The sequence below is a fragment of the Odontesthes bonariensis genome, chromosome 24, assembly GCF_027942865.1.
Source record: "Odontesthes bonariensis isolate fOdoBon6 chromosome 24, fOdoBon6.hap1, whole genome shotgun sequence".
In the NCBI taxonomy this organism is placed as follows: Eukaryota; Metazoa; Chordata; class Actinopteri; order Atheriniformes; family Atherinopsidae; genus Odontesthes; species Odontesthes bonariensis.
In genome coordinates, this window is record NC_134529.1 from 12,412,779 (window position 1) to 12,440,642 (window position 27,864).

Consider the following 27,864-nt stretch of genomic DNA (forward strand, 5'->3'; position numbering starts at 1 on the left):
TCAAAATACCACACCAGAAAACAGAAGAGGCCAGAAGTGTGGAGCCCAAATATGCAATGTAAGAAAACCATGCATGCGCATATGTATCTGTTAGAAAAGTTGTATTTTTCCTCAGTGGACACTCAGCACGCTGAGAAATGACAACATGATTCAGCTCAAAGTATTGAATTTGCCTCCATGCAGAATACGCTGCATAATGTTCAAATAAACAGAAATGTGGTTTGATTGCACCACTTTACTGTTCACTTCCTCTTCAACAGGAGTGTTAGTTACAGGAGCGATAAAGACTAACCAGAACTGGATAGGCCACCTTTTGTTGTCAGGGCTGCTGTAACCATGGCGACAGAGCCCCCCCCCCTCGCACGACTCATGTAAATTTCGAGCTCCAAGGAAGTCGAAGGTGCTGCCAAATCAAAGGTAAATACGGTGATTTGTTGAACAATATTCAAACTTTATTGGCTTAACATTGTGAATTTAAAGGCAACACCAGAAAACAAGGCTTGAAAGGCAAAAAAAAAAAAACGGAAAAAGTAGTAGAAGAGATAAAACATTTCAGGAGGCATTGTGGCACTGTCACGTGTCTACATATGGCTCTGTGTACGTAGGGTGAGAGAAAATTACAGTGTGTGCACTTAACAATAAAGCCACAAGGCAGAGGAAGAAAAATAACTCATCACTCTTTGAATTGAACACTGCAAGGCTGAAAACTGATAGGCGAGCCCTCAACGACCAAGTAAATTTAAAAAAAATCCAAGACAGAAAAGAAGTCATCAAATGCAGCAGTTGCAAATTACAACCAAAGTGAAGTTCAAGTGGGGGCAGTGTGGCAATAGAGAAGTCTGTGGTTACAACTTTACCATCGAGTTTTTATTACAGAGAGCCGGTGAAAAGATGTCCGGGCTACAACCAGGCTTCATCGAGCTGAAACCTCTTTTCATTCATCTGATATTCATTATTCAAGCGCCCTTTGGTCCTAATGCACCAAACGCTGATGAGAGCTGTGAAACAAAATTAGCCTCGTCGTTGCCCGTACAGCTTGTCACTTGCAAATGGTTTGTGGGTTTGATCAAGAAGTTAAGGCCGAGAGTGACGAAAACATACATTTAAGCTGAAAACGACACAGAGAACCACTTCACATGGGCCTGAAAGTGCTGAGTCTCGTTAATATTTAGCATGTGTGGCGCATCATTCTACAACACAACTGAAAATGGATAGAAACTGAATAAGGCACTTTTCCTTAGGAGGTGCACAGACTGGGCAATTTGTAGAAGCTGCAGTGATTCAACACAATGGACATCAGGTATCCATGGATACCAACGGTGTTATGACACCACTATGTCTACATGTGATGCCGTGTTCTTGAGGAATGCAGCTTCAATGTTGAAAACAGAGAGCACTCAACAGACATACAGCAGCCCACTCACCAGCTGTGAATAACATTCGGAATATTTCTCTTAATTCGGGTGAAGGGTCTCCGCATGCAGAGAGTGAGCAGACGGGTGCAGCTTAGGCCAAACTCTAGCCTACCTGCCCCACTTGGGTCTTTGGGCTGAAACCTAATGCCACCAGGTGACTGTAGGTTAAAAGGCGTGTAAATGGTGAGCAGCAGAAAACATGCAACCTCAAGTTATACAAGCAAAAACAAACCATTTGCATTCGTGGATCTCATAACGTTTGTGGTCACGCAGTCGTTATCTTAATATTTAAGTATTTGTACAAGCATCTGATTTTTATTTTTCTCTTTTTTTTGGCAGAACCATGAAAAACATTTACAAAGGCAAAGTTACAAAACAAAGCTCATCAGTGCAATGCTCAATTTCCATGCCAAAACGTAGGACTTTGGCTTAATGCACACCATTTGAAGGCATTCTTTTAACTAGCATATGGGCTAATCACAAATAGTCAAGTGGTTTTTAAATGTGTCTAGATTCCTACGAGCATATGCAATGAGAAGAACATTTAAAAAAAAAAAGAAAATAAAAATAAACCACAACTCCAAGCATTAGGCATGCACTAATGGAGGAAAAAGACATTTGAATAAAACCTGCCCGACAGTCAAGCCACTACAAAGAAAAATGTTCTGATTAACACTTCTTCATTTTGCCTTTCCTTCAGAGGAAATCTGGAAGATGAACAAAAACAGGGCATGGCTATGTACAGGAGGGAAGTACAGTTAGCAGCTAGCTAATTAATTATTAGACTGAACAGGAGCTGCAGCACAGCCCCCTTGTTGTTGCATTTCTGCGCTTTACTCGAATATTTACGCTGCCAGAAAGCCAGAAATCAGAGGTGCAAATGCTTGTTTGACAAAACCAACACTCAAAAGGTCAAATGTTTTTTTTCTTTTTACTGTAATGCACTCTTTAATACTCAGCCCAGCGTTTTTTTTACTGTTCCTTTAAACAAAAAAAAAAAAAAAGGTGCACTCTCGGGTTTATTGCACCTTTAACAACAAATTTCCTGCCAGCCCCACCGTTCATGTTCAATTCAACACGCTTTGCAGCTCAGGGCTTAAACATAAACCGTGAGGTGGCAAGAGATTCAGGGGTGGTATTTGATGTCACATAAATCAAGAGTACGTTTAAATGATTTACTCCACAGTCACCAGTGGGATAACTTAAGATTTCTCGCACTGAACATAGTCACCTGTTGTACCTTCAGACTGATCAAGGCCCTCGAGTTATAACCATCTACTGTATTCTTCAACAATAAAAGGCTCTTCAGTCTAGCTGGGATACAGCAGCTCGTGCTATCAGCACTGCGATACATTTCCTTTCTTACCAAAAACTAACGACAACACTCTGGGCCAAAATCAGGAAGGGAGCACTGGTCATCTTCCATTACTCGCTTTAACTCGCACTGGACATTAAAGGCACTTCACTGTCCACATCAAGATAGGTGCAGGCCTTTCTTTAACAACCTCAATCTCTATTCCACACAAACAAACAAATCACTCATATTTTCTGAAAAACTCTACATTCACTCACTTTGACCCCCGTTAAACAACTGAAGAACTGAAGGACCAGCTCCACATTAGCAACCCGAGTGGGAAAGATTTGATGATCGGAAGTAACAGCCAGAAGATTTGTGGTTCTGAAATGAACTCGATACACAACTTATTGCGTTGAGCTGCTCTACTGGCAGCTGGTTTTTGACATTTTTAACATTTTGTATTTGGTGAAAGATTTCCTGGGAGAATTGATCAGCAGAAAAAAAAAACAAAAAAAAAAACACAACACAGCACTCCTCAGCGCCAAAGGGAGACGCTCATCAAAAAGGGCTTTGTCTTTTCTGCCTGACATCAGATGATGGATGCTGCTTTTATTCCCGAGTAAGTAACCCTGCCTCTTTTACATCATCAAAGAACACAAACATGAAACAGCTGCGCGGAGGAGAGGAAACCTACAATTTAACAGACTAAAAGCAACTTTGAATCATCAGTCGTCACATTTAAGAATAGCTGTGAACTCAAACAGCGTTTCCGAAAAAAGGGGGGGAACCAGAAAAAAAATCTGATGCAAATCTACCACTTTGCAGTTGTATGAATCCAAGCATCAACAGGAAAGCTTCTCTATATACATGACTAATTCTTCAACTCCCATGTGGTGCATTTTAATTGACGAAGGAATGAGAAGAGGGGCTGTAAATAACACGAGCCCACTCATTATGCTGGAAAATGCTCTTTGCAGAATTACTAACATGATGGAGGTGGGGGTAGCTACCAGGTGATGTAATCCATCGGCTCAAGACCTCAATGCCTGTCAGTTTAGATCCGTTAAATGGAATAATTTATGCATACAGGCATGCACGTCTGCTTTCATACGCACTTCAATGGGAGATAAAAACAAGTCGCATGAACAACAAAAATATAAATATACTACCAAAAAAAAGAAAAATGCTTGGAAACACTGTTCAAGTCCATCCGATGAGTGCGTGCTGAGTGGGGAGTTTTCTCTGGAAGGGTCAATGTGGTGGAGATTAGTTGAATGATGTGGATCCTACAGTGCAGCCACTTCAAAGGGTATGATAATTACGGTCCTTGGACTTGCAGAATTTGTAGAGGAAGAAGATCACCGCCTGCAGGCCCAGGACCAGCACTATTCCACCGATGAAGCTTGCTGCATCAAACGTGGAGGTCTTCTCAGAGGGGGATGGCGTGGGGCCGGCCGTGCTGGTTCCAGCTAAGAGAGGAGAACGGTTACTTATCTCATATACATTACAGGACAGAATTAAAAACCCTTTATTAGACTGTCAAACTCACCTGAAGTAGGGGATGTAGCTGCAGACGTGGATATGTTGGCACTAGAAGTCGGTGTGACTGTGGTAACAACTGTTGTGTTGCCTGCAGAAGTCACAGTAAAAATCCCAACCATCAGCCTATACAAAGGTTACGTATCCCAGCTGCTTTGACAACATCTTCTCATCAAGACAAAAGTAACTGATTTGACACCGTTTTACTGATGAGTAACTACAAAGTAACAGAAACTTGTGTCTCCTTTATAGTACAACCAAGATAGATCAGCCAACAACTGACTGACATCCGATTTCATACCTCTGAAGAAGAAGGTAGCTTCCTCCACTAGCAGAAATACAGCGGGACACGTCGCTGAGGGTGTTCAGCTTATGACTCATACCCAGCTTGTTCAATCGTTCAATGTGGCTGCTACTTCTCACCATTCACAATAAATAAGGTCACCCCCATGTTTCACCAGATCTAAAGTTTCGATATAAAGCAGCGGTGACCATAAATGCTGGAGTGGCTTTCTACAGCTCTAAAACATGTGAAGAGAATCAACACTCAACAGTGAGGCTGATCAGAGAGAATTCAAACAGTTCACACCCCACGTCTTGTGGGTCTCACATTTCCTGTGACTTCCTTGTGTATCTAAAGACCAATTGTGCACCTGTGCAGCAAAGTTTGATTCTGCTGCTTACAGCAGACGCTCCTCTAAATATTTGATCTCATTAAAAAGTTCCAATGCTACCTAGAAAAAGCAAAAATTGAGCCAGATTTAAGTTTAAGCTGCTGTCCGTTCCCCAGGCTCCCGCCATGCTTGGGACCCTCCTTGAAGTCCTGTTCTGACCACTTACAAGTGTGCATTTACGACGTCATCACTGACCTGAAACTGTTGGCAAGAGATGCGTCTACGGCCACAACTCAGACATCAAACAGTCGTCATCAGCGAACCTCAAGGACCAACGGAGGCGCTTTGGGTTGGAGCACAACCGTGAGAGCTTGAGGTCTCGCTGTGCACCTACTTTAACATCCGGAGCAGGGGTGTCAAACTGGTCCATGAAAGGACCGTGTGGGGGCAGGTTTTTGTTCCAACCTTGCGACAGCACAGCTGACTTGTTTCATTCAATCAACTGAACTGTCTGCACTGAAGGTCTTACCAGGCTTCTGAGAGAGATTGTTTGGAACAAACAACTCGACAGTTGAATGTGCCATCATGCCAACTCTAACCCACTAATAGGTGGTTTTGGCACCATCATTGATCACCCTACACATCAGATTAGTTTTGCTGCAACTTCTCCTCTGTGACGTTAAAAAGGAAGAGTCGCTCATTTGAGACAGCGAGTATTAAAAGTGATCAGAAGAGGACTTTCGAAAGGTATTTTAAGCAGGTCCGAAACGCTAACAGAGATGCATCGCTCCTAAATGGGACTTTTTTCAAGAAGGGAGAGTCACTGAACTTTTTTAATTAAATCTCATACACTCAATGACAACAACTGAGACATACAGAGCGTTGATTTAGATTATTTTACAAACTCTAACGTACTGTAACTGAGATATTTCACTATTAACACACCCACATCAAACCAGACCACACAGGCTACATACAGCAGGCAACAGATGAGGATTTTTCAGGAAAGGTTACCTGTGGTACTGCTGTTAGAGGTGGTCGTGACAACAGGGGTATGGGGGGTTGTAGTGGGAGGGGGAGTAGTTGCAGAAGCAGTGGTATTTGCACTCTGGATTGTTGACGCTTCAAAAGCTGGACAGGAAACCAACACCAAGACAGGATGTACAAAGGAAAGCAAGACAAACCACCCAAACAAGATTATGGCCAATACAACATAGATCATTTCTCTAATGCTCTAAACCCTGCCTTTTTTGGACATGTATAAAGCAGACAGATTAGACAAAATTGCTCAGACTGACATCTTAGAAAGAGAATAGCTGGACCCAAACAGAATCTGCAGAGAATGAAAGCTCTCAATACTTAATAAGAAAAAGCCATTTATGCTGATTCTCTCTGGGTCCAAAAGAACATGCAAATGTAAAATGTTAAACTCTGCTCACGTATTTAAACCTGCAACGCAGGAAAACTTACCAGCACAGCTAGCGTTGCTGCAGGTGTCGTTGTCTCCAACAAGAGTCATGTTGCGACACTCAAATGCTGAAAGAGACACAAGTATAAAGCATTAAACGTCCAATTAAGCTTTACATGAAAAAGTGTTCAAGCAAAGGAGATTTCATGGTCGCCAATGGTGGCCCCAAGAATAAGCCAAATAATCAGCAACAGCAAAGTGAGTGTGCCCCCCCAAAAAAAGAAAAATATATTAGTAATAACGGTCCAAAACACTGAGTCATGATGATTTGTTCAAATTTCACATTTCCATAGAGCACCACATTCTGAGCAATGCGATTAGCTGTGGATCAGCTCGCCTTCCTCATTCTCTCCATATGAAGCTCAGAACGGTTGCTACCACAGAGTCTGCTACCCCCCCTCCTAAAGGAGCTAAAGGAGTCAGAATACAGTACTGAATACTCCTTCCAGCTGTGGAGCAAAGTATTAGGATCTGTCATCAAGGTACAAGCAGGAATACAAACTCTTTCCATTAGTTCAGTGTTGTGCAACTGCCCCTGTCAGAAACACTTTACTATAAATTACATTACATGATAATATAAATAATGTACAAATTAGTGAGAAGCATTTCCTGTAATAGTTGACTGAGCTCCTTTTAACTTCTTGACAATGTGTTATACTTCATAAACTGATCATTCCTTTTGTATGTTAAGTCAAAACTCTAACTATGGCTGTCAAATAAAAAATAAAAAAAAACCTGATTATTTCCTTCTGTAATATGAAAGACCGAGAGTGTAAAGTGGCATAAAATGTAGATTCTGGCACACTTTTAAGGCTGGGAGCATTTCTATTTGATTTTATGTATTCAGTAGGTTGGAGTCACAGTTCAATCATCCAGGTGTATTATATCTTCCTGTATAATCTGATTACTCATTAACCGTGAGAGGAGGGAACTTTGCCCCGCCATCAGGTCTCGCCTGTCCCAAACACTTAAGCCTAGAGAGACCCCACAAAGTCAGTTGCAAAGTTTTACTGATTTACAGACATGATCAAGTGGAGCAAGGAGAAATTCCATTGATTAGCATCTGTTCCTTGGTCTGTGTCACAGTGATAAAGTAAATGAGCCATTGTGACAGTCGCCATTGTGACAGTCACCATCTTGTGACTTCACATTCTTCTCACAGCCAGTCGTTACGCCATGTCGATTAACTGCTGTTGTTCAAGCATAACTGTGTCTGCCATTCTATGAAAAACCTTGGCCCGCCTATCATATCAGAAATCTTATATTGTCCAGATGCTATGCAGGAAATGACTCAAATATACCATTTTTGATCGAATCTAAACAGTTTTCCAGTGTAATCTGGTCAAATCATAGGTTGTTTTTGGCTAAAATATAGAAAGTTACCGCTTCTCAGTATTTGGCCGCAGCCTACACAACACACTGAATATATCTTGAGTTGTTGTGGTTAGATTAAAAACATAATGAGCCCTTTTCAAATGCTGTGATAATTTAATTCATACTACTTTCAGACATGTTATAAACAAGAATCATTCAAAGATTTGAAACCCTGTAACCCTGTTAATTATACCGCAGAAAATGTATTCCATTATAAATCATCAGCAAAACAATGCTTTGAACAATCAGACCGTTATGAGAACACAGTAAAAGGCCCGTCATAATTAACGATTAAGTCGTTTATTTGAGGTAATGATCATGGTTTCATTTTCCTGTGTGAAAACAAGTCAAATGGACAAAAACATCACATTGTTTTCCACAATTTAACAGAGCTGAGTGACAGCTAAATATATTTATATATATATATATATATATGGCATGCATCCACTTTTCCTTTACTTGCCTCAGTCTTCTGTGGATTACTGTATTACGGCTCTAAGGGCTCTTAAAACTTGACCCCAAGTAATGCAGAAAAGGAAGAAGTCATTTCCCATAAAGCCACAATAACAGTTAAGTCTGGTCACAGGGAAGTCCATTACAGCCCTTTAACCTCTTCTTTGTGTAAAAACCGCACTTGAGTTTATTTATATGAACATATGGAGGCATTATCATCCTGAATACAGAACCTCGTAAAGAGAGAGTTCTCTGTGGTATGCCCCGCGCTGTAAAATGCCCGCCGGCTGACACCGTTGTAGCTTCTTGTATGATAATCCAGGCCGATCGAGCCGAGTGACTCCCACCAGATGGGTTCCCATAAATTACAAATACAGCAACTTTTTACACAAAGCAAGTCAGCAGCAATTGTTAAAGCATCTTCTGGCTGTCTCCAAATAAGGTCAAAAATGACTCACTAGATTGCGTTACATTTTCCACAGCTCCCAGTGCCGTGCTTTGTGGTCCTTGTATCAGATTATTCATCTATGTGCACTGGCCTTGAATCCAAGTAAAGACCAAACAGCTGCTCTGCAAAAATTATTCGTTTGTGCAGCTCACGATGCAAAGGTTCAGCTGAGTCTGTGTCACTCTGCCGTTGGTCCAGTTATTTGAGGCATTTGGTAGTTTTTCAGATGAACATCTACTGCTGTCACACAGCAGATTTGCAACCTCGGTTTCCGTCTTCCGGTGCAGCTGCTCTTTGTTTTTAATTAATCGTTTTGCCAGTTTTTGACTCCTTACTGTGTGACATTACATGATTTTACAGCAGTGTTACAAATTACCTGGAAAATAACCTGCACAAGAAACAACATGCCTCTTATAAAGCAAAAATATCAGTGTGAAACCCTTAAAAAACTGCAGGACCCACTGCCTTTCAAACTAGGATTTACATTAATGTAATGCTACCATTTAGGCTTCTCTATATCACACTGTAATGTATGCATGTTAAGCGGAGCTGTGGAAGAACCCCCCTCCTCTCCCTTGACTTGGTCAGAGAAATGTTATCTGACGGGCAGCTGCGAAAGGTAGGACTCGCTCTCACCGTTTGCCAAGATGGTGACAATATTATCACCATGCAGTACAACCAACATGCTGCACAGCCTCATGGGCCCTCATGCTAACCACAGAAAACAGCCTCTGAGTTTAGGAGCACTCAACAAGCTCCGTCTTACCGCAGTCTACATTTAAATGCGCTGCAGGACTTTTGTGTACACGTGTAAAGTTTTTGAGCTTTCAAACACCGGGCTGCAGGGAAATGTGCTCCCGACACTAAGTGCTTGGTTACAGAAAATCCTTAGACCAAAGATAAATCTGGTGATTACAATGTGGTAGGCGTTCACTGACTACCGCAGCATGTTGTTATGCTGTGCTTAAGAGAAGCCATCTCAATGGTCAGAGCTGACCTTTCCGGTTTCTGTTCAGTTCATTTAAAATAAGGTAATTAATTCCTGAGCTTGTGAAAGTTTTAGCTCTCTGGAGATCATGTGGTGGACAGTCACTATTCTTCAGTTTAATGGTGAGTAGGCATGTGTGTATGTTGTTTATTCTGGTGTGTAAAGAGTGCTTAAGGAGTCAAAGTACACGTTTTCCCATCAAGAGGACTTGTCTTATTTAAATGAGGGGGGACAGTTGCTGCTTCAAGCTTTTGTTGATGAAATCAGGCTGTATAGATTAAACTTAACTAAAAAGGACATATATTGATTTAGGATTTTCACGTCTGTGGGTGGTGAGCTTTTTTTTTTTTTCCATCCTGCGCATGAAACGCAACTATAAACCAGTACAGGCTTCTCCCTCCAGAAAAACACTGAAGCCATCTTGTCTTGCACGGTTCTGAAGAGGCACACAACAAGAGTCTTGCCTGTCCTGCTCAACCACTCAATAAATCATCAAGTCATGTATCATCTTAGGGCCATTTAACATTCTTAGCTGAATCAGGAGGAGGAGGGTGTCGGATCACTAGATTTCAATACAGTCTCTCCTTGAGAGACTCAAAGCCTCTTATTGAAGTTGTCAAACAGGTCTGTTCCCATGACGGTTAAAACACCTGCGCCTGTCGGACTAATTTTAACTGTTACGGGAAATTGGTTCACTTTGGTTTTTCTGGCTCCACCCGTGACACAGTTAAAAATTACTGGAGCGTCAATAGCCTCTGTTATTTGAGCCTCAAGTGAAATGATATTCAGTTCTGAATCCCAGTGCACGCTTTGTCTTGAACCGAGGCCAAGGCATAAATCAAAAGAACAACCATCGTTAAGCGAATACGTTATCCCACTGGCACACTCTCTCTTGTCACTTATGCAGTTATCCTTTCCTTCCTTCACAGCCTTCCTGCCCCACATCCCCTTCCTTCCTCTCCTGTTTGTCTTATTTACAATCACAAGTGGCTTGTCATACGCCAGGCCATACATACTGAACTCTTGTTCAATGAAGCTCTTTCTCCCTGACTACCAAACAGCAGTTTCAAGCAAACAAACAAGCAAATTGGAAACCATACAGTGCTATTTATGAGTCCACTGGTTTGATAAACCTGCAATCCTAACGGTAAGAGGAAACAAGTAACACCTCTATTGACACCTAAAACTTGAAAAATGAAACAAAAACCCACTAAACCGTCCTGGTGGGGATGCAGTGAACAGAGAGCCGTTGGTGGAGTCATTTAGTTTTGTTGAGGCAGTTTCTTAAAACCACAACCAGCAGACTTCCAAATTAGGGTTTAAAAAATAAAAACTGCAGCCCATTTCGTAAATCCTCCTCTGTGCTGCAGAAGTCAGGTTTTTTTTTTATATTCACAACACTTGTGGTTTGACGGGTATTTGCATTAACATAATGAAATTATAGTGAAGCAATTCTGAGGTGTAGGGCATCTAATCTACAATATAAATAATAAAAATACCCCAATGCTACAGTCAGAAAGAGAGACACATCCTGCCCCAGTAATCCTCGATTGTGAACTTTTAGTGTCATGTGTGAGTGAGATAATAACTTAACTGACTTTTTCTGTTAATTTTATGCCACTGTTAGTTTATCATTACTGGTATTAGCACCCTTGACTGCCACCCTTATGCTTCAAATCTTACAAGTCACCTCAAACTAACTGGGCTCTTCCTTTTCCATTTGGTGTAAAGGCACAGCGATGCTTAAGAGACTCAACACATGATGTTAATTCCAATCAGGGCTCACTTACATCAGTGTGTCAATTATTAGAAGATAAGTGCATTGAGATTGATCTGTGGAAGCCTTTAAAGAATAGTGTGGATGCCTTTAAAGAATAGCAAAAATGAGGGGCCAAAACACTGCAAATTAGAGTGGAAACAGCTAAATGTAGACAGTTAAATGGAAACGCTTAAAAATTCTGCTAATTGAAGTCAATTGTGATCAGAGGTACAATCGACAGCAGAATGTACTCCACACTTAGCTTGAATTTACAATTTACTACAAAGCATGCTTATTCAGATCCACAGAGCTGGCCAGTGTTGCCATGAGATGACAGCACTGTTTTAGCTTTAGAAAAGTGGTGATAACCCTCCCTGCAATCCTTGGAATCAAATAAGCATAGCTGCCTCCACAAAGGAAACAGAGACCAATCTGTGTCTCTCTCTCTGTGTATACAATTCGACACACATTTAGGAGATACTCACGTTTAGGGGATCCTGTGCAATTAACATACCGACAGTCACTATTGGCTTCACATGCCTCACATGATGTCAGAAGGGAACATCCATCTGGAACAAATCAAGATTTAGTTATGGTAATTTGTCCATAAAGGGACTTACAACATGTCACAGGAAGAGACTGTAGCCACACAAATGTTGATTTAGATGCTCTACCTTGAAATAATGGTGTTCAATCTGTTAGCACAAACATAAAGCTGAGCACAGCAGCCAAATAAATGATTGTTTGGGGCATGATTTATGCAATGGAAGACTGTTACATAATAAGCTGATCTGGTCCCTCATACCTGATCAATTTGGGTTACAACTGTTCTGCTTCTGCTCTCACAATCCCCCCTGTGTCCTCTCTTAATTCACATTATTGCACCAACATTGCAGGCAACGTCACATAACATAAATGTTATTTCAGGTCACTGCTTGCTAGCAGGCTAAAGCGTTAGCTGGCAGCTCGAGTCCCTCTGGCCAGTGTGGCAATAAAGCTCAGAAGTTGTCAAAAAAAAGGAGCAAATATTCCCTGGTAGGACAGAAAAATTGACGTGACACTGTCAAACTAAAAAAGCGAGGCATCTAATGGGCGCCGTAAGGAGCAGAAACAGGGCCACACAGGCGGATAAAGTCTGTTTACCGGGGGACCCTGGCTGCAATTAGCCGCTAGCCGTGCGGTGAGAGGTCTCAAAACTTACCTGAGTCTGTTGCGGTTGCCGCGCCAATCAGCGCCAGAGACACCGCGAAAAAGACCACCTTCAGGTACATGACTGCGGCCGACTGACAGCTCAGCCTGTTTCAACGAGTGAAACGAGTCTGCGGAGGGAGAAGTCGAGAGAGAGAGTCTTCAGATATTATGCTCCTCTTTCCTCGTCGTGCGTTTCTGGTGGCTGCTGCTGTTGCCCGCTAGCTCGACACTTCCTACTTGACAGGTCATGTGGCGTTTCTTATGGGAGGGGTGACAAAAATCAAGTGTACGTGAGCAGTAAACACGTCAGAGGCAGGAAACAGAGGGGCTTCTCAGCGCTGTCAGGAACCAAAGGCGAGCTGTCACCTCTGATGTGGGGTTAAGAGTAGGAAATGAGGAAAAAAAAGAGTGAAAACCTGGTAAAAGTGCACTTGTGTTGTGACCCAAAAGACTGTTTGAACTGTAAAAGAAAACTCGCATTCAAGGCAAATTTGAACCACCAAGCGCCCCCTAGTGCTCAGATTCATATCTGTCGTAACAAAGTAAATAATTAGTAGTTCACTATTAAAAATCGATTGTCTTGAGATTTACTCAGTTACTGAAAAGAAATTATATGGCAGACATGATAGCTGTTGGATGATTGCGTTGAATCATTTACAGTGACTCAAATCAAACAAAGCACATATCAAGCAAACAAGCACACAAAGGGTGTCTTCACTTTGTGTATTTCACAGTATTTGCTTTTGTCGTTTCCAATCAGAAGCCACTGGGAGGTGTTTGCTCTTGTGACACACACTCACTTAAAATCGCCATCTTTGACATACAACAAGGTATTCGGCTTTTAGGATTGTTCAGATGTTTCATAGAAAAAACATGACAGCAAAACGAGGGCAGGTGGTAATCTGGTAACGAAAATCCTGATTACTGTAGTACTTATTCCCAACCCTGAGTGTCACTCAGACTGAATATGGTACACTTTTTGTTTAGGGAAGGTTCTCAGCTTCTCTGTTTTGAAATATTCTTTGTCGACGTGACACGTGGTGAGCATGAGCTTTCCAGAAAACCATAACATCAGTTAAAGACTGATCTTACCATCGAGTTCCTTCTTACATTAGTGTAAGTGTGTGTTTCAAACAAAACATGTAAATCCCAATAAAGAATGTAATCAGTGATTACTGATAAGATCCTATTGTTGCCAGTCTGAGTCATGCTCAACTTACTGTGATCAAAGGCTATTTCCCAATAAATATGACAGTTTGGCAAAAAGAAAACAAAGGTGGGTATACCTATGTTAAAGAACCGACACATGTGTTTATTTGGGTTTAATTTCTGCATCAAAAACACTAAAAAGGCAGTGATAAATACTTTGGATCTACAGTTTAAACGCTCCACAAGCCGTCACTTTACATTCATACTTGGGTCTCTCGTTGCAGGTTGGAGCTTCTTCTAATTTCCTCAGTACGTCGACACCCTCAACCACCTGACTAAAATGATGAGAAATGAAAAAAAGACAACAATCAAAAGTTTGAATCAGAGTCAAGTTATTAAACAGTTTGGAAATGATGTTGGTGTATTTCAATCCCAGTCTGTGATGCCAACCCAAATGCAACATATGTCCTGTCCATCCAGGGTGTCGGCTGCAAGGTGATGTAGAACTGGGATCCGTTGCTGTGGGGACCCTTATTGGCCATTCCTAAAATGCCCCGCTTAGAGTGAGAAACGGCGAAGCTTTCATCTGAAAAGGGGACAGTTACATGTTCAGATTAATGAAGAGAGAGTAAATCCACTAATACATCCTTGCCCCAAATCTTATCATTGTTTTACTGTTTTTCACAGTACCTTCAAAAGTTGCTCCATAGATTGACTCGCCACCATTACCTTTACTTCCTGTAGAAATATCTACAATATTCAGAGGTGAAATTACAGTACCATGAGATAAGATCGGTGACAATACATCTGACAGATTTCATAGTATTTTTAATACTTCAGTGTCATGATATATTGTCTATGTTCTCTGTGAAAAATAATGAGTAGTATGGCTGTGAGAGCCACGCATTTAGAGGAGAGCGTCTGTAATTTGGGTTCAATAGAACAGCCGTGGGTTGAAATAACTCATCTGTAATGCTGCCTTTAAACAAAAGGCATTAGATCCTTATATTCATCATAATCACGTCCACATGAATAACACTGATGTATGAGCCGTGTCTTTGACTTGAACCGGCTCCCATTTGTTTTATTCAAACTTTTTGTTAACCAAGGAATAAAGATTTCAAATCTCTTCTCCATGAGTGTCCTGGCTAAGATAGGCAGCAGCTTAGGTCAGTAGCAATAAACACAACAATGTGCATACACTGATATATGCATGTAGACGTCATCAATAGGAAACAGTAAAACATCATAAGCAACAAAAGAAAAAGCTTAAGACACTAACACTTCAGGAAATGTATTCTCCACAGTCATCAAAGGCTAAATGAGGGCAGAATGGTCAATAACAGCATATACAACCTGATATTTATTCTTCTCATGTGTTTAAAATGAGATCCTTGAGATTCAGGTGATTTTGCAATTTATTCCACGCAGAGGGAGAAGCACACTTAAATGCTTTCTTCCTCTCCAAATTCAGCACAGACATTGGGGATAAATAACACCGCCATAATCATCCACAGACCAGAAAGAAGCACAACACTCACATGTAGAGATAACTAAATTAAAGATCATCAGACACCCTGCATCTACTGTACACTAAAGCAGAATGTCAGATGATGCATTCTTCTTGTACATTAACCCATTTTTATGAAGCGCTTAAAAACTATGTGGTGGCGTTGTTGGCTCTTGTACCTCCACCTTGCACCCAGCCATTGGGCACAATTCGATGAAACAGCGAGCCCTTGTAGCACAGCGGGAGGTGCTCTCCTGTACACAGAGCCTCAAAGTTTTTCGATGTCTTTGGACACAGATCTGAGAACAGCTGAGAAGAGGGAGACAATGTGCTCTGGTCACATGATTTTCTGTGCCGATTGTCTTTTTTCTTATCTCTGCAATTTGAACAAAAAGATGGTAAAGACAAGCAAAAATACACAAATCTAGATGCTGGTGCTCTCACCTCGAACATTAACCTCCCGACTGCTTCGCCTGCTATCTCAATTTCCATGAAGACAAACTGATGCTATAATGAAAGAACAGAGGCACGTGTTTACTTCTTAAGAGCGGGAAAAAAATTAACTGACAATCAATTTCTACAGAGTGAGATTCAGGCTGAAGAGCCTGGAGGTTTGCAAAGCTTCTCATACAATCTTAGGCATATTAACTCTAACCCTTGAGCTGTAAGTGGGCCCACAGAATTTAGAGAAAGCTTTTGAAATCAATGCACATGACCAATTTTGTAAAACACGAATATTCTAAAAACATGTATCCCATTCAAGGTTGCAGGGTAACCTAATTCTTTAGGCAATTCAAGACAAGTAAGTGTGATCAGTAAGTGTGCTGATTTTTTTTATTGCTCGCAAGACCAGAATGAACTAAACGAATGATAGTTTTACTGCATAAAAAGGGCAATGTTATAAGTCAAGAGAGTAACCTAAGTGCACCGGAAGTTTCTTTCTCAAAGGAATAGAATGACTACAAAGATTACAAGATGATTGCCTGAGGTCTTCAAAATCCTGGTGTGGACAGTTTGTAACATTATCATTATGCTTCAAGATCATAAAACTGTTAAGATGCTTTCAGGATATGAAGCCGAGAAGAAATCCAGTACAAGTGGAAAAAAACACCTCGCAAGTTCACAAAAGAGCTCTTGATAGACATGAAAAGGCAAGATTAGTAAATAGCTATTCAGCTTTTCTTTTTATTATTATTATTATTATTATATTTTATGTAGCTTTTTCATTAATAATCCAGTCTTTTGAGGATAATTTCCTTATGAGTACTTGAAACCAGATGGAAGCTTTTTAGGAAAACAGAGCAAGATTTTGCTTAAAGGGGATGAAATTAAGTCAATAAAGTAAAGAACACTTCATTGACAGAAAAATCTTCAAACTGATGACTGAAAAGTAAAAAGATGGGATGTTTTTATCGCTGCCAGAAGATGAGCTGAAGAAAAATATAAGAAATAATTAGAGGCTGTTTTTACCAAAGATTCAGCGACCAAATTTTACTCAAGGGTGCCTATAATATGTGTGGGGGGTAGATTTTGTGTGTTTATGCTATTTCACTGTTTAGTTTTCTTTTTATTATTGGTTTTTTCAATAACTTAAATGTCCTAATAAGACAAAGTGAGTTAATTTGCATGACTGAGCACGATGTACATAATATACAGGGGTCGCAAAAAGTTATAAAGTTGCATGGTAAACAGAAACTAATTGAGGCATAACTGAATCCTTTAGAGTAACCATACATACTTCTTTGAGCTTCCTGAAACACATTGCAGGAGGGGAATTGACCTTCCACATTATTAATTTTCACTTATCTTTATTATTTATGCCACTTTTGTGTTGACTTGCCCTAGTTTTCTGGAGGTGTTGGGTGTAGTAGTCCTCAGTGATAGCCTTGTAGAAATCCTGCGGCCGAGTGAAAGCGAGATTCCACTCAGTCTTGGCCCAGCTGGCAAGATCCTTTCCATCACCGAGGAGAAGGCCGTTCAGAAAGCACATCAGGCTCTTGGAATACTGCCACACTTCGCCACGCAGCTCCTTGAATCACAAGTTAGGAACAATGGCTGCGTTGTGATTCAGCATTTCAGAATAACTGTAGCGTTAAACTACAGCAGTATTTTTGCTGCGTAGGCGCAGAGCATCACAACTCTCAACAATGTGCTGCAGTTCACAGTCACCCTGATTATTTATAACAGCATTAGTGTCTCTCATCAGATGATGTAACTGATCTGGATCAGTGTATATTTCAGAGAAATTACTGCACAGATTATTCCACTAGGTTTGAGCTATCATGTTTGTAGTTACTTTGGATATTGAGATTATTCAAACAAATTTAGTAATATGTATCTCACAGATTATTCAAATTCAACTGTTCCATCCTATAACAGCTGTTTATGCAGTAGCCCATCTGGTTTAATTACTCAATAGTTCAATAATAACATTGTAACACAGTAATTGTACAACTTTCACATGGGCTATTAACTATAACTGACTGCTTTAAGCATATTGTGCAGCTTCAAATTCTACACCACCAGAGCACATCCATAGTGCACACATATTTTACCTGATAAGATACTCAACATTAATATTTTTTAACTGATATCCAGGGAATGGAGACACCATCTATTTCCCATTATAGCTGTGATAAGCCTCAGCCTGAGCAGACTCTCTAGCAAGCCACAGCAGTAACATAACTGCAAAAAACTGCGTGGGAGTGAAGGACCTTCGGGATCACTTTTAGAAAGGATGATCTTACTCATGGACAGAGCAGAGAACGGACTTAAAGTGCAAACAAAGAGACAACCAATATATGGCACAAGCCAGCCAGCCAGAAATGTAAAAATAAAGAGACAAGCAGACAAAAAAAGTGTTTAAAGAGGTGGATAATTACCACGATGAGATGCAAAATGTCTCACGTGTACACAAAAGAGACACTAAATGGCAACGAAGAACTGTAAAATGAAAAGAATTTAAACAAAATGACCAAAAATAAATAAAGACCATGAAAATATGAGTAATGTGAGACACAAAACATTCATGAAATTATGGAAAATGGGAGACTCCACACACACACACACACACACACACACACACACACACACACACACACACACACACACACACACACACACACGAGTGTCTTGCTCTCATTGTTTCATTATCATTCTATACTTTTAACAGGAGGTTTTTGCTGGTTTTACCTATTTACTTATGTAAAATGTCTGAAAACCTCTTCTATCGCTGATGGTGAGGAGCCTTAAAACACTATGCTTCAGGCTCTTTTGAATAATCAGCTGAATAAGATGACTTACCCTTTTCTTGTTGCACAGATACGTGTGCCAGTCAAACTCAAGAAGTGGCTGAATTTTTGGATCCAGAAAATCATCGGGGAACTTTTGTTTTAGTCCCTGAAATGACAGATAGTGTTGTTAACGTCTCGCTGAAAGCAATTCAATCACGTGAAAGATGATGCATTACCTCGGCAATACTCTTGGCAACGTGGAAATTGGAGTCTTTAATTAAGCCGACAATTTCTATGAGTATTTTTGAGCCCATGGCTAAAGAGAATTCATTAATAACAAATTAACAAACAAAAGCTTCGTTTCCATAGCAACACGGATTTGAAGGCGCCTTAATATGACGCTTTAGTGACTACATCGGGCTTCGACCGACTTTGTGAGTATTGTCACTCACTTGCAACCTTGTTTGTATAATTACATTAAGTAACGAGTCAAGTACTAAATTTTCTAGACAAAAAGCTTATAAACTATTATAGATTTTTAATTCAACGCTAAAAAAAACTCCTACTTTTTAATATAGATTCAAACAACATAGAAGCAAGATAGCGTAGTATGGAGATATTGAGCGAATTGGAATGCAGCCTAACGGCGCCAGCGTTTGAAAACCTCGACTCGTCGTCCTGTGTTGTGTTGTTCAGCGTTTTTGTTTTTTATATAATTTTTAACAGTATAAAATTAACTCGATCTCATTGAGCTGTAATGAAAAATGGGTGTTCACGATTTGTGGTCAATCATTGAGCCGGTTCGTGAGTCCGTCCCGCTGTACAGTTTGAGCGGAAAGACGCTGGCAGTTGACCTGAGTTTATGGGTGTGCGAGGCTCAGCATGTTCAGGCAATGATGGGGAGAGTTGCTAAGCCCCATTTGAGGTAAAGCTTGTTGCCTAAATGTTCCTACATATATTCATCGTACTGTTAGCTTCAGTTAAGCTAGAAATTTCAAACCAATGCAATGCCCTTTTGTGTCCAGGAATTTATTTTTCCGGCTGTCGTCCCTCACACTGATGGGGGTAAAGCTCGTCTTTGTCATGGAAGGAGAAGCTCCCAAACTTAAATCAGAAACTATGCGCAAAAGGGCAGCGATAAGATACGGAGGATTCAAAAAGGCTTCCGCCCCCAAGTCTGCCACAGTCACCAGCAGAGGGCGTTTTAATGCAGTACTCAGAGAGGTTGGTTGTTCTTTCTGTCTCCCTCAGATCACAGGCTGTCATGATTCATGATATGTTATCCCATCACCCTCTTCACCTTGTCTCTGTAGTGTGCAGAGATGTTGGACTATCTCGGTGTGCCTTGGGTGACAGCTGCTGGAGAAGCTGAGGCCATGTGTGCTTACCTGGACTCACAGAGCCTGGTGGATGGCTGCATCACCAACGATGGAGATGCTTTCCTGTATGGGGCCAGGACCGTGTACAGGAACTTCAATATGAACAGCAAAGTATGTTTAATTAAAAATCAGGAGAGAACTTAATGGAAAAAAATGGACTCAACTAACTGCACAAACAGTCTGCACTTCACTGTTCATTCAAGATTTTAGGATTTAGTATTTTTGTAGCTGGGTTATGTACTGATGTGTATTACCTGTGCTAGTTGATCCTGTTTGAGGTCGTAGATTCAGTTACACACACATCTGTTGTTATGTTAAATATTGTTAAATAAGTTTTTAGTTTAAACATGTCCCGCTCTGCTTTGAGAAGTAAATACTAGTACTGATACTGTACTTGTCCCTTAAGCTCCTACATGATTAGGCACTAAGGGTACGTATATAGTTTTACATCACACCTCAAGTCCCCTTCATATGAAAACATGTTCAGTCTATTATTGATTAATTTGGATATTTGGAGCTTGACCCTACCAGAATATTATCAGCTTCTGCTGCTGAAGTTTTCCCCCAGTGCACCTCAAATCTGAATTTAGGCAGATATGATGTTTAAGAATTTTGAACTGGGTAGTTCAACTTTTGTCTTTCTTTTTTTATAAATTAAACCAGCCACAATTTGTTCAGAGCAGAATATTGTATCATCAGACATGACTGATGTAATCTTTAAAATACTTTTACTATTGATGATCCTTATGTGTACAACTTTTCCTTATTTTTCTTTTTGTTATCCAGGACCCCCAGGTGGACTGTTACCAGACCTCTCGAGTACAAACAGAGTTACGTCTCTCCAGGGAAAATCTTGTTGGTTTAGCAATTCTTCTTGGCTGTGATTATATTCCTAAGGTAGAGGGGACACATTAACCTGAAAATTTGTCACCTCTAATCATTCACCTGAATGACTTATGTTGATTGTACATTGTCATGCTTCTCTAAGGGTATACCAGGTGTTGGCAGAGAGCAGGCCCTGAGGTTTATACAGACACTGAAAGGACAATCGCTTTTACAGAGGTAGAAAATACATCTTCTATGCACTCTGCATGATTTTTTCCTCCCTCTATGGAGACAGTATTCATGGCTGTGTATGAGCTTGTGAAAACTTTCTCTGATTGCTAAAGGTTAATCCAGTGGAAGGAGGAGAATACGGATATGTCTGATGTAGTCGTAAAGAAGGTTCCTCACTGCAACATATGTCGACATCCTGGTGAGTGACGCCCTGCTTTCAACCGTGAAAGCCATTTAATCTCTCATGTTAAAATATACACATATGTGAGAGATTTCAGAATGCGAGACTCCTCACTGACTCCTCTGGCTTTCAGGCTCAGCCAAGGCACACGAGCGTGGCGGCTGTGTGCTCTGCGACAGCCGACGATTCTGTCAACCTCAGGACTTTGATTATCAGTGTCCATGTGAGTGGCACCGCTACGAGCAGACCCGCCAGGCCAAGTCTCTAGAGGCAAACATCAGGAGGTATGCGTGACTCTGAATCATCATATAAAAGACATTTAAAAGCAGAAGTGAAATGACATGAGAGGTACTAGCAATTATAAAACAGTTGCGTAGTCGTAAGTAAGTCCGTCGAGTCTCATTCTGGGTTTTTTGAGCAAGTGAAATATGGAGTTGTTCTACTCCAGTTCATCTAACCCTTCCACTTTTTCTGAAAAATAAACAAGTGGTTATTTTTTTCATTAATGGCTTTTAAGTTCAGTCCTCAAAGCTGAATTTCACACTTTCATGACTATGTTTACTTCTAAGAGTCGCCAGCTGTTCATTTTGTCCTGGGAATCTATGAAACCAGAAGGATAATTTGCATCATAGTAGTTGTTGCTGGATTATTATTTTCATTTGTTTACATTAAGACAAATAACAAATCAATTATTTTCTCTTTGAACACAAAAAATTGGGAACTCTTTATAAACAATGAAGGGTTCACGAAGTTGTTCGAGAGACCTTTTAAGATGATATAACTGCAGCATCATTTTAAATAGTCTAAACAGTGCCAGCTTTTCAAATATGATTTTTTTTTTCCTGTTTTTTAAAGTTTTAGTAAACCTAAAACAATTCAAGATACCAACTGTGGCTCAAGAACCCCATTAGAGACATTTTCTATGAATGAATGAAATTTAGTTCATTAGAATTTATAACGTTTTATTTCTCTTTCAGGAAAATACTGGCAAGTCACCAGTTCCCTTTTACAGAGGTACAGATATATTCATCAGCAATTTTTGAAAAAAACATTTTCTTACATACCTCATTTATCAGTCATCTTTAACACTTAAACTTCTTGTTGCAGATCATTCAAGAGTTTCTGATTTCAAAGGACAAACCTGTGTCACATTTTAAGAGGAGGCAACCAAACATACTGTCGATGCAGGTATTCTATTTATAGATCGTTTGTTCAGTTAAAATGGCGGACATCTGTTTAGTGAGCCGCATCTGAATATTCTTTATTTTTCTATAGAAATTTGCCTCTGACAAGATGGAGTGGCCGCAGCACTACACCAGCGAGAAGGTTTTAGTCTTGATGACCTACACTGAACTGATGAACAGAAAATATGGAAGAGACGTGCTCCCCCAAATCAAACCCATTCGGTATGTCTAGAGTTTTCAAATAGAAATAAGTAAGAGAAAGCATTACTATGATGATGATGTAGAGCTGTTTACAGCTCATACATTACAGATGACACTTTACTTCTCCCTCAAAAGAATACTGAAACCAAGGGTGAGGAATGCCGTTGCTTGCTTCGAAGTCATCTGGAGCACACCAGGTCAGTTAAAATCTTCACACCTATTTGATTACTGAAGCTCTGCTATATCGGTTATATCGTTCTCTTAGTCTTTCATTATTAAATCAGGGGGGTTAAGTATTCATGTGTTGACTGACATGACTAACTAAGCAAACTGGCAGCTGGGGTGCTGGGTGTTCGCCACCGTGTTGTCTGTTAGTGACTGGCTGTGAGGTGAGATTCAGAGGTGACAGATCAGTCACAACAGCCACTAGGTGCTAAACTGGCTTCCTCTCTGAGCTGGGAAATTTGTCATATCAAGCTCCACCTCACTAACAAGCCCGTCTGACATGGCCGGCCTGAGAAAGTCTCAATCAACTCACCCACCCAGATTGAGGCTCCTTATGTAATATACACCGTTCCAGAAAAGTTGATACATTTTCTAAAATGCAACGACATTTGAACATTCGACACTGAACCTTTATTTTGTAGATACAAAGGCAATTATTGTCAGGGTTTTTTCTGACAACTTTCCTTGTTTTTAGAAAATATAAACAAATCTAGAATCTGATGCCAGCAACGCACTCAAAAGTAGTCTCTCGGGTGTAAAAGTATCACCGTTCTGGAAGATTACACAGATATTCAGATTAATTGCTGACAGGTGAGGGTGTCAGGACTGGATTCAATAGAAGTATCCACCAAAGCCTTCGGGTTTCCAAGCAACGATGGGTCGTGGCTCACCACTTTGTGTCAAACTCTCATGAGATAATCAAGGATCAGTTAAAGAATATAGTTTTCTATGCAAAATTGAAAAATAACGAGTCTGATGAAATCTCAGTGGATAAAAGCCCAAGGCTGGAAACAACTGCTGAATCTGCAAGACCCCTTGAGTTCTCAGCCAGCACTGACTGAGAAACCATCATTCCTCTGTGATCATTACAGCCACAGAGGCTCAGGGCTACCGTGAAAGATTTTCACTCAACACTGCATCCAGAACTGTAACCCGGAAACTATTACATAAGGAGGAGGCCATGTATCAACTCTGTGCAGAGACAATGCAGTTCTCTGAACATGAGCTCAACTGAGATGGACAGAAAGACGGTGGACACGTGTTCTGTGGTCAGTTGAGTCCACATTTCACCTGCTTTTAGGAGTAAACTGACATCTGGTTGTACAGGCCAAGGATGGGAGAGACCTTCCAGGCTGTTGTTTGACAAAGGTGCAAAATCCAGTGTTTGTTATGGGGATGTATCAGTGTTCATTACATGGCCGAATTGCATATGTGTGTGAAGATATCACTGATGCAGAGGTGTACATTAGAGCTTTTGGAGGCATATGCTAACATCAAGGTGACGTCTTTTCCCCGGGAGGTCCGTGGTTATTTCAGCAGGACAAAGCCAGAGCTCATTCTGCACAAGTTACATCAGCTGGGCTTCTTAGACACAGAGTGTGTGTGTGTGTGTGTGTCCGTGTTGGACTGGCCCGTCTGCAGTCCGCATCTGTCATCTCTTGGGAATGTGTGGAGCATTGTGAGAAGGAGAATCAGATGACCACAACCACAGACAGTTGAGCAGCTGAAATCTGGTATTCAGCAACAATAAACACAGCTTACAAAACTGCAACAATTGTCTCCTGAGTTCACAAACAACTTGACAATGTGATTAGAAAGAAGGGTGATGTAACATAATGGTAAACATGCCTTTATCACCTATTTTTTTAGTGTTTTATTGCGTTTGTTATCGTCCTTATTTAACATTTCAATAAATGTAATATGTGTGTTTGCTGGTTTGAATTTTGATGGACACCTCTTTTTTTCAGGGCTCTGATTATGTGTAAAGTTCACTGTTACAATATTTGCTGCTCCAACGTAAAGCTGATAGGAGCGAACCTTCTTCATTTTTCCTGACTTAAACGAGAGAGTCATTCAAGACGGAGCTGGATCTGATTCTGACCTTTTTCTCCGCAGAACATTATGTGTTTCCTGAGGATCGAGTTGCAGAGGACCAACATGAAGTGAGGACGGTGGAGGAAGAGTCTCTTTTTCGAGTAGCCTTCCCCGAGATGGTAGAGGCCTACATGAGAAGCAAAGCTCTGGCTGAAGAGAACAAGGCCAAAAGTAAGTATTTAATAAATGTCATTCACTCTAAGTACGATACAATATTTGCCTGTAAAGATATTTGTAAAATGAACCATATTTAACAGTGAATGTGGGCACGTTTTCCACAAAATCTCGCCCACCAAGTTGCCAATTATGACTTCCCACACGGAACTGACAGTCCTGATCAAAGCCAACTGAAAGTTTTACTTGTTTTTCAAGGCTGTCTATTACAGCAGCTCTGACACCTGAAAACGCAGGGTTTGGCTGAACTAGTTCACACTAAAGGCTTTAATGCAGCTGAGAGGTGTCTCTCTTGCAGGCGTCGCTGTCACTTTGCCCTCGTTCGTTATTAGTACTTCCTCGTGCGTAGGACCCCATTTCTGAAAAAGTTGGCACGTTGTAAAAATGGAACTGAAGACAGAAGACAATGGTTTCCACATCCTGTCAAACCCTACATTTTTTAAAAAAAAAAAATAGTGCAGCACAGCAGATGTTGAAAATGAGAAATTTGCACGTTTTTTTTATGAAAATGCTGCAATATGTGCAGAATGTTGTTTGGAATTGTCTTGCTAGAATATGCAAGTCCTACCCTGAAATAGGGCAGCGGCAACCTTTATGAGATGTGTTTCCAGCATCGAATTCAAAGTAAGCATGTATGTTTCAACGAACGATAACAATTTGCCACTGTATGCTAGGCAGGCTCCTTCACGGGCTGATTTTAAATCTCATTTAAAAACACGTTTTTTCAGGGATCTCAAAATCCCTGTATGTTGTTCATATTTTTCAAGAACACAGTTTTCCTTATTTTTTTTGGGACTCATTAACGGTTACATGCACAGTTGAGTCGAGCTATAGTTCCACTGAACCATTTAATCTGACCACCGTCCTTGTCCCAGCACTCACGCCCGGGAGACGAATTGACTCATTGACTCATGAAGATGTAGACAGATGACGCTGCAGTTATAAAATCAGGATTTATCACAGCAGAGCGTCAGTTTGGACATGTTTTGAACACCCGTGAATTGATACATAGTTTTAATGGGCAGATTTTTAATCACAATTTCTATTGTGTTTAGCCCAAAAATCAGAAAAATAATGCCAGCAGCTTTTATTGGGAATTCAGCTGTAATAATATACACTTAAGTTGCAAAATAGTGCAACTTTGAAACATGTACACAGCGCCAAGGCTCATTTAAGTACACGGTGAGCATATACATGCAGGAGTGATTCAATCCCAACTGCATTATCTGGTTGTGTTTGTCTGATTGTGGGAGAATTGATTTGATACAATTTTGCATTCCAACAGTCCGGTTTGGTCAAGTTACACAATAAGTTGTTTTTTAAGTGTCACGTAAATCTACTTACTGAGACTGAAAACGCTACAAAGTTAAGAGATACCGAAGTGAATGCATTAAGAGTAAGTGTGGGATCATTAAGATATATTCAAGGATCCTGTGACACTTTGTCTCTTTTTCTTTACAGAAAAGAAACCAAAGAGTAAAAAGGAAAAGCCGTCTGATGTCTCTGATGCTGTTTCCGATCTCCTCGCCCAAATGACTCTTCAGAGTTCTTCTTCAGTGAATGATACTACTCAACCACAACCTCTGCTCGCTAACATCTCAAAGACGGATAAAACAGAAGTGCTGACTTTGGACACTGCGATGAACCATAAGCAGCCGCTGAATGAAAAAGAAGACCACAGCAGTCCAAGTAGTCCTCCGCCAAAGTCTGTTGCTTCACCTTCTGTTTCCGCTGTTATTGAGGCTTTACATCTGAGTGATATTGACTGGGAGGCTTTGTCCTTCACATCCTCCCCTGCTTCACAAGTACACCGCACCAAAGAGCCTGAGCAAAAGAAGAGCACAGTGAGTAATGAAGCACCAGGTGGAAACACGGACCGACAATCCTCGAGTTCTGTCAAACAGGCAGATTCCAGATCTGCTCCAAAGCTCTGTTACACAGAGTGTCCTGTACGGGACAGAGTGCTCATGAGGAATACAGCCAAAGCTACGCATCAGATGGACAAACACAATGATGAGGTCTCACAGCATCTGAGATATGAGTTAGCCTCTCCTGAAATCAATTCACAGGGGAAAATCAATGGACAAATGCCAAGTAAAGTCAGTACTGTGTCAGGTAAAGAATCTGCTTGTAACAAAAAGGAACCACTCTCAGATAAAAGCCAGTTTGAAACAGAAACTCTGAGTTCGAACGAGCAGCATATTCCAGCATTACGAGCTCAAAGTAGGCTGAAGGAGAAATCTAATGTCTGCAAAAAGCCTCCTCAAAAATATAAATTTGTCAGAACAGCTCTGTCTTCGTCGTCTGCTCCAACTCAGAGGTGCCACTCTGACCCAGGTCAAACGGACAAAAAGGACAAGAGTGTGCCACAGACCACTAAGAAGAGTGTGTGCATGAGTGTGTGTTCATCTAGTGAGGGCAGTGATGCAGAAAACCAACACTCTGGACCTCAAAGGCAGACCAAAACAAAACGCATACACAAGATCAGGAGAAGCTTCATTTCAGACTTTCCTTTGAAACCGAATTCTGTCCCAAAAACAACTGGACCAAATGCACAAACTGTTCACAAGCTTCGGATCAACGCACCGACATCTAAAAGTCACACGGAAGTGGTCAGAAACACCTCACCTGTATCCACTGAAAACAAATGCCAGGATGTTCAGACAGTTGAAGTGGACGACGGTGTGTTTCCTCGGACCCCAGAGTCACCTGTCACTGTGGTGGATAGTGACGACTCAGTAATTTGCAGTGATAGTCCACTGCCACTGGCAGAGAGACTGAGACTGAAGTTTCTGAAGTAAGCTGCAAGGATAAAAGATAAGAACACGTAATCCCTCCTTTTCTTAAATGCAAAAGTTCCTTCGAGACATTGGAAATGCCCACTGAGTGACACATCCAGTTTGTTAATAAAAAGTCCAGGAAGTATTTAGGCCATTTTAACCTTTTGATGGTTCCAACCTCTTTTCAAACTTAAAGTCATGATGGGTTGATATCTGCGGTTAATGGATTCTTGACGAGACAAAATGTCTTCAGGTAAGGCTTTAGAAGACAATGACGAACTCAAGAAAAAGTAATCTGGTATATATCCTGTCATTAGCTGTAGTGATCATAAATGGAACTATTTGCTGACTATAGAAGAGCAACTTGATCA

At 40.7% G+C, this 27,864-nt stretch overlaps 3 protein-coding genes across 4 annotated transcripts; 1 reads left to right on the forward strand and 2 right to left on the reverse strand.

Annotated features, from left to right (window-relative positions):
• Nucleotides 1-430: 430 nt before the first annotated feature.
• cd164 (CD164 molecule, sialomucin) lies at nucleotides 431-12,810 on the reverse strand. Of its 2 annotated transcripts, XM_075459547.1 has the most exons (6): nucleotides 12,557-12,809; nucleotides 11,841-11,924; nucleotides 6,336-6,401; nucleotides 5,880-5,996; nucleotides 4,262-4,342; nucleotides 431-4,181 (listed from the first exon to the last, which is right to left on the reverse strand). In XM_075459547.1, the coding sequence occupies exons 1-6, from the start codon at nucleotides 12,624-12,626 to the stop codon at nucleotides 4,015-4,017; spliced, it is 585 nt and encodes a 194-aa protein (XP_075315662.1). In that variant the 5' UTR covers nucleotides 12,627-12,809; the 3' UTR covers nucleotides 431-4,014. The 2 variants fall into 2 exon arrangements, with proteins under 2 accessions (XP_075315662.1, XP_075315663.1); XM_075459548.1 differs by lacking the exon at nucleotides 5,880-5,996 and having other exon boundaries at nucleotides 12,557-12,810.
• A 1,045-nt stretch (nucleotides 12,811-13,855) lies between these two features.
• ppil6 (peptidylprolyl isomerase (cyclophilin)-like 6) lies at nucleotides 13,856-18,787 on the reverse strand. Its single transcript, XM_075459091.1, has 8 exons — nucleotides 18,675-18,787; nucleotides 18,509-18,604; nucleotides 17,046-17,234; nucleotides 15,650-15,712; nucleotides 15,385-15,514; nucleotides 14,386-14,445; nucleotides 14,146-14,281; nucleotides 13,856-14,030 (listed from the first exon to the last, which is right to left on the reverse strand). Exons 1-8 carry the CDS (start codon nucleotides 18,750-18,752, stop codon nucleotides 13,919-13,921), a joined length of 864 nt encoding a protein of 287 aa, XP_075315206.1. The 5' UTR covers nucleotides 18,753-18,787; the 3' UTR covers nucleotides 13,856-13,918.
• Nucleotides 18,788-19,202: 415 nt separating this feature from the next.
• Nucleotides 19,203-27,859, forward strand: gen1 (GEN1 Holliday junction 5' flap endonuclease). The gene is made up of 13 exons (XM_075459122.1): nucleotides 19,203-19,363; nucleotides 19,464-19,662; nucleotides 19,752-19,928; nucleotides 20,604-20,714; nucleotides 20,806-20,879; nucleotides 20,987-21,072; nucleotides 21,188-21,338; nucleotides 22,032-22,068; nucleotides 22,162-22,242; nucleotides 22,330-22,460; nucleotides 22,575-22,636; nucleotides 24,561-24,710; nucleotides 26,175-27,859. The coding sequence occupies exons 1-13, from the start codon at nucleotides 19,203-19,205 to the stop codon at nucleotides 27,512-27,514; spliced, it is 2,760 nt and encodes a 919-aa protein (XP_075315237.1). The 3' UTR covers nucleotides 27,515-27,859.
• Nucleotides 27,860-27,864: the final 5 nt, after the last annotated feature.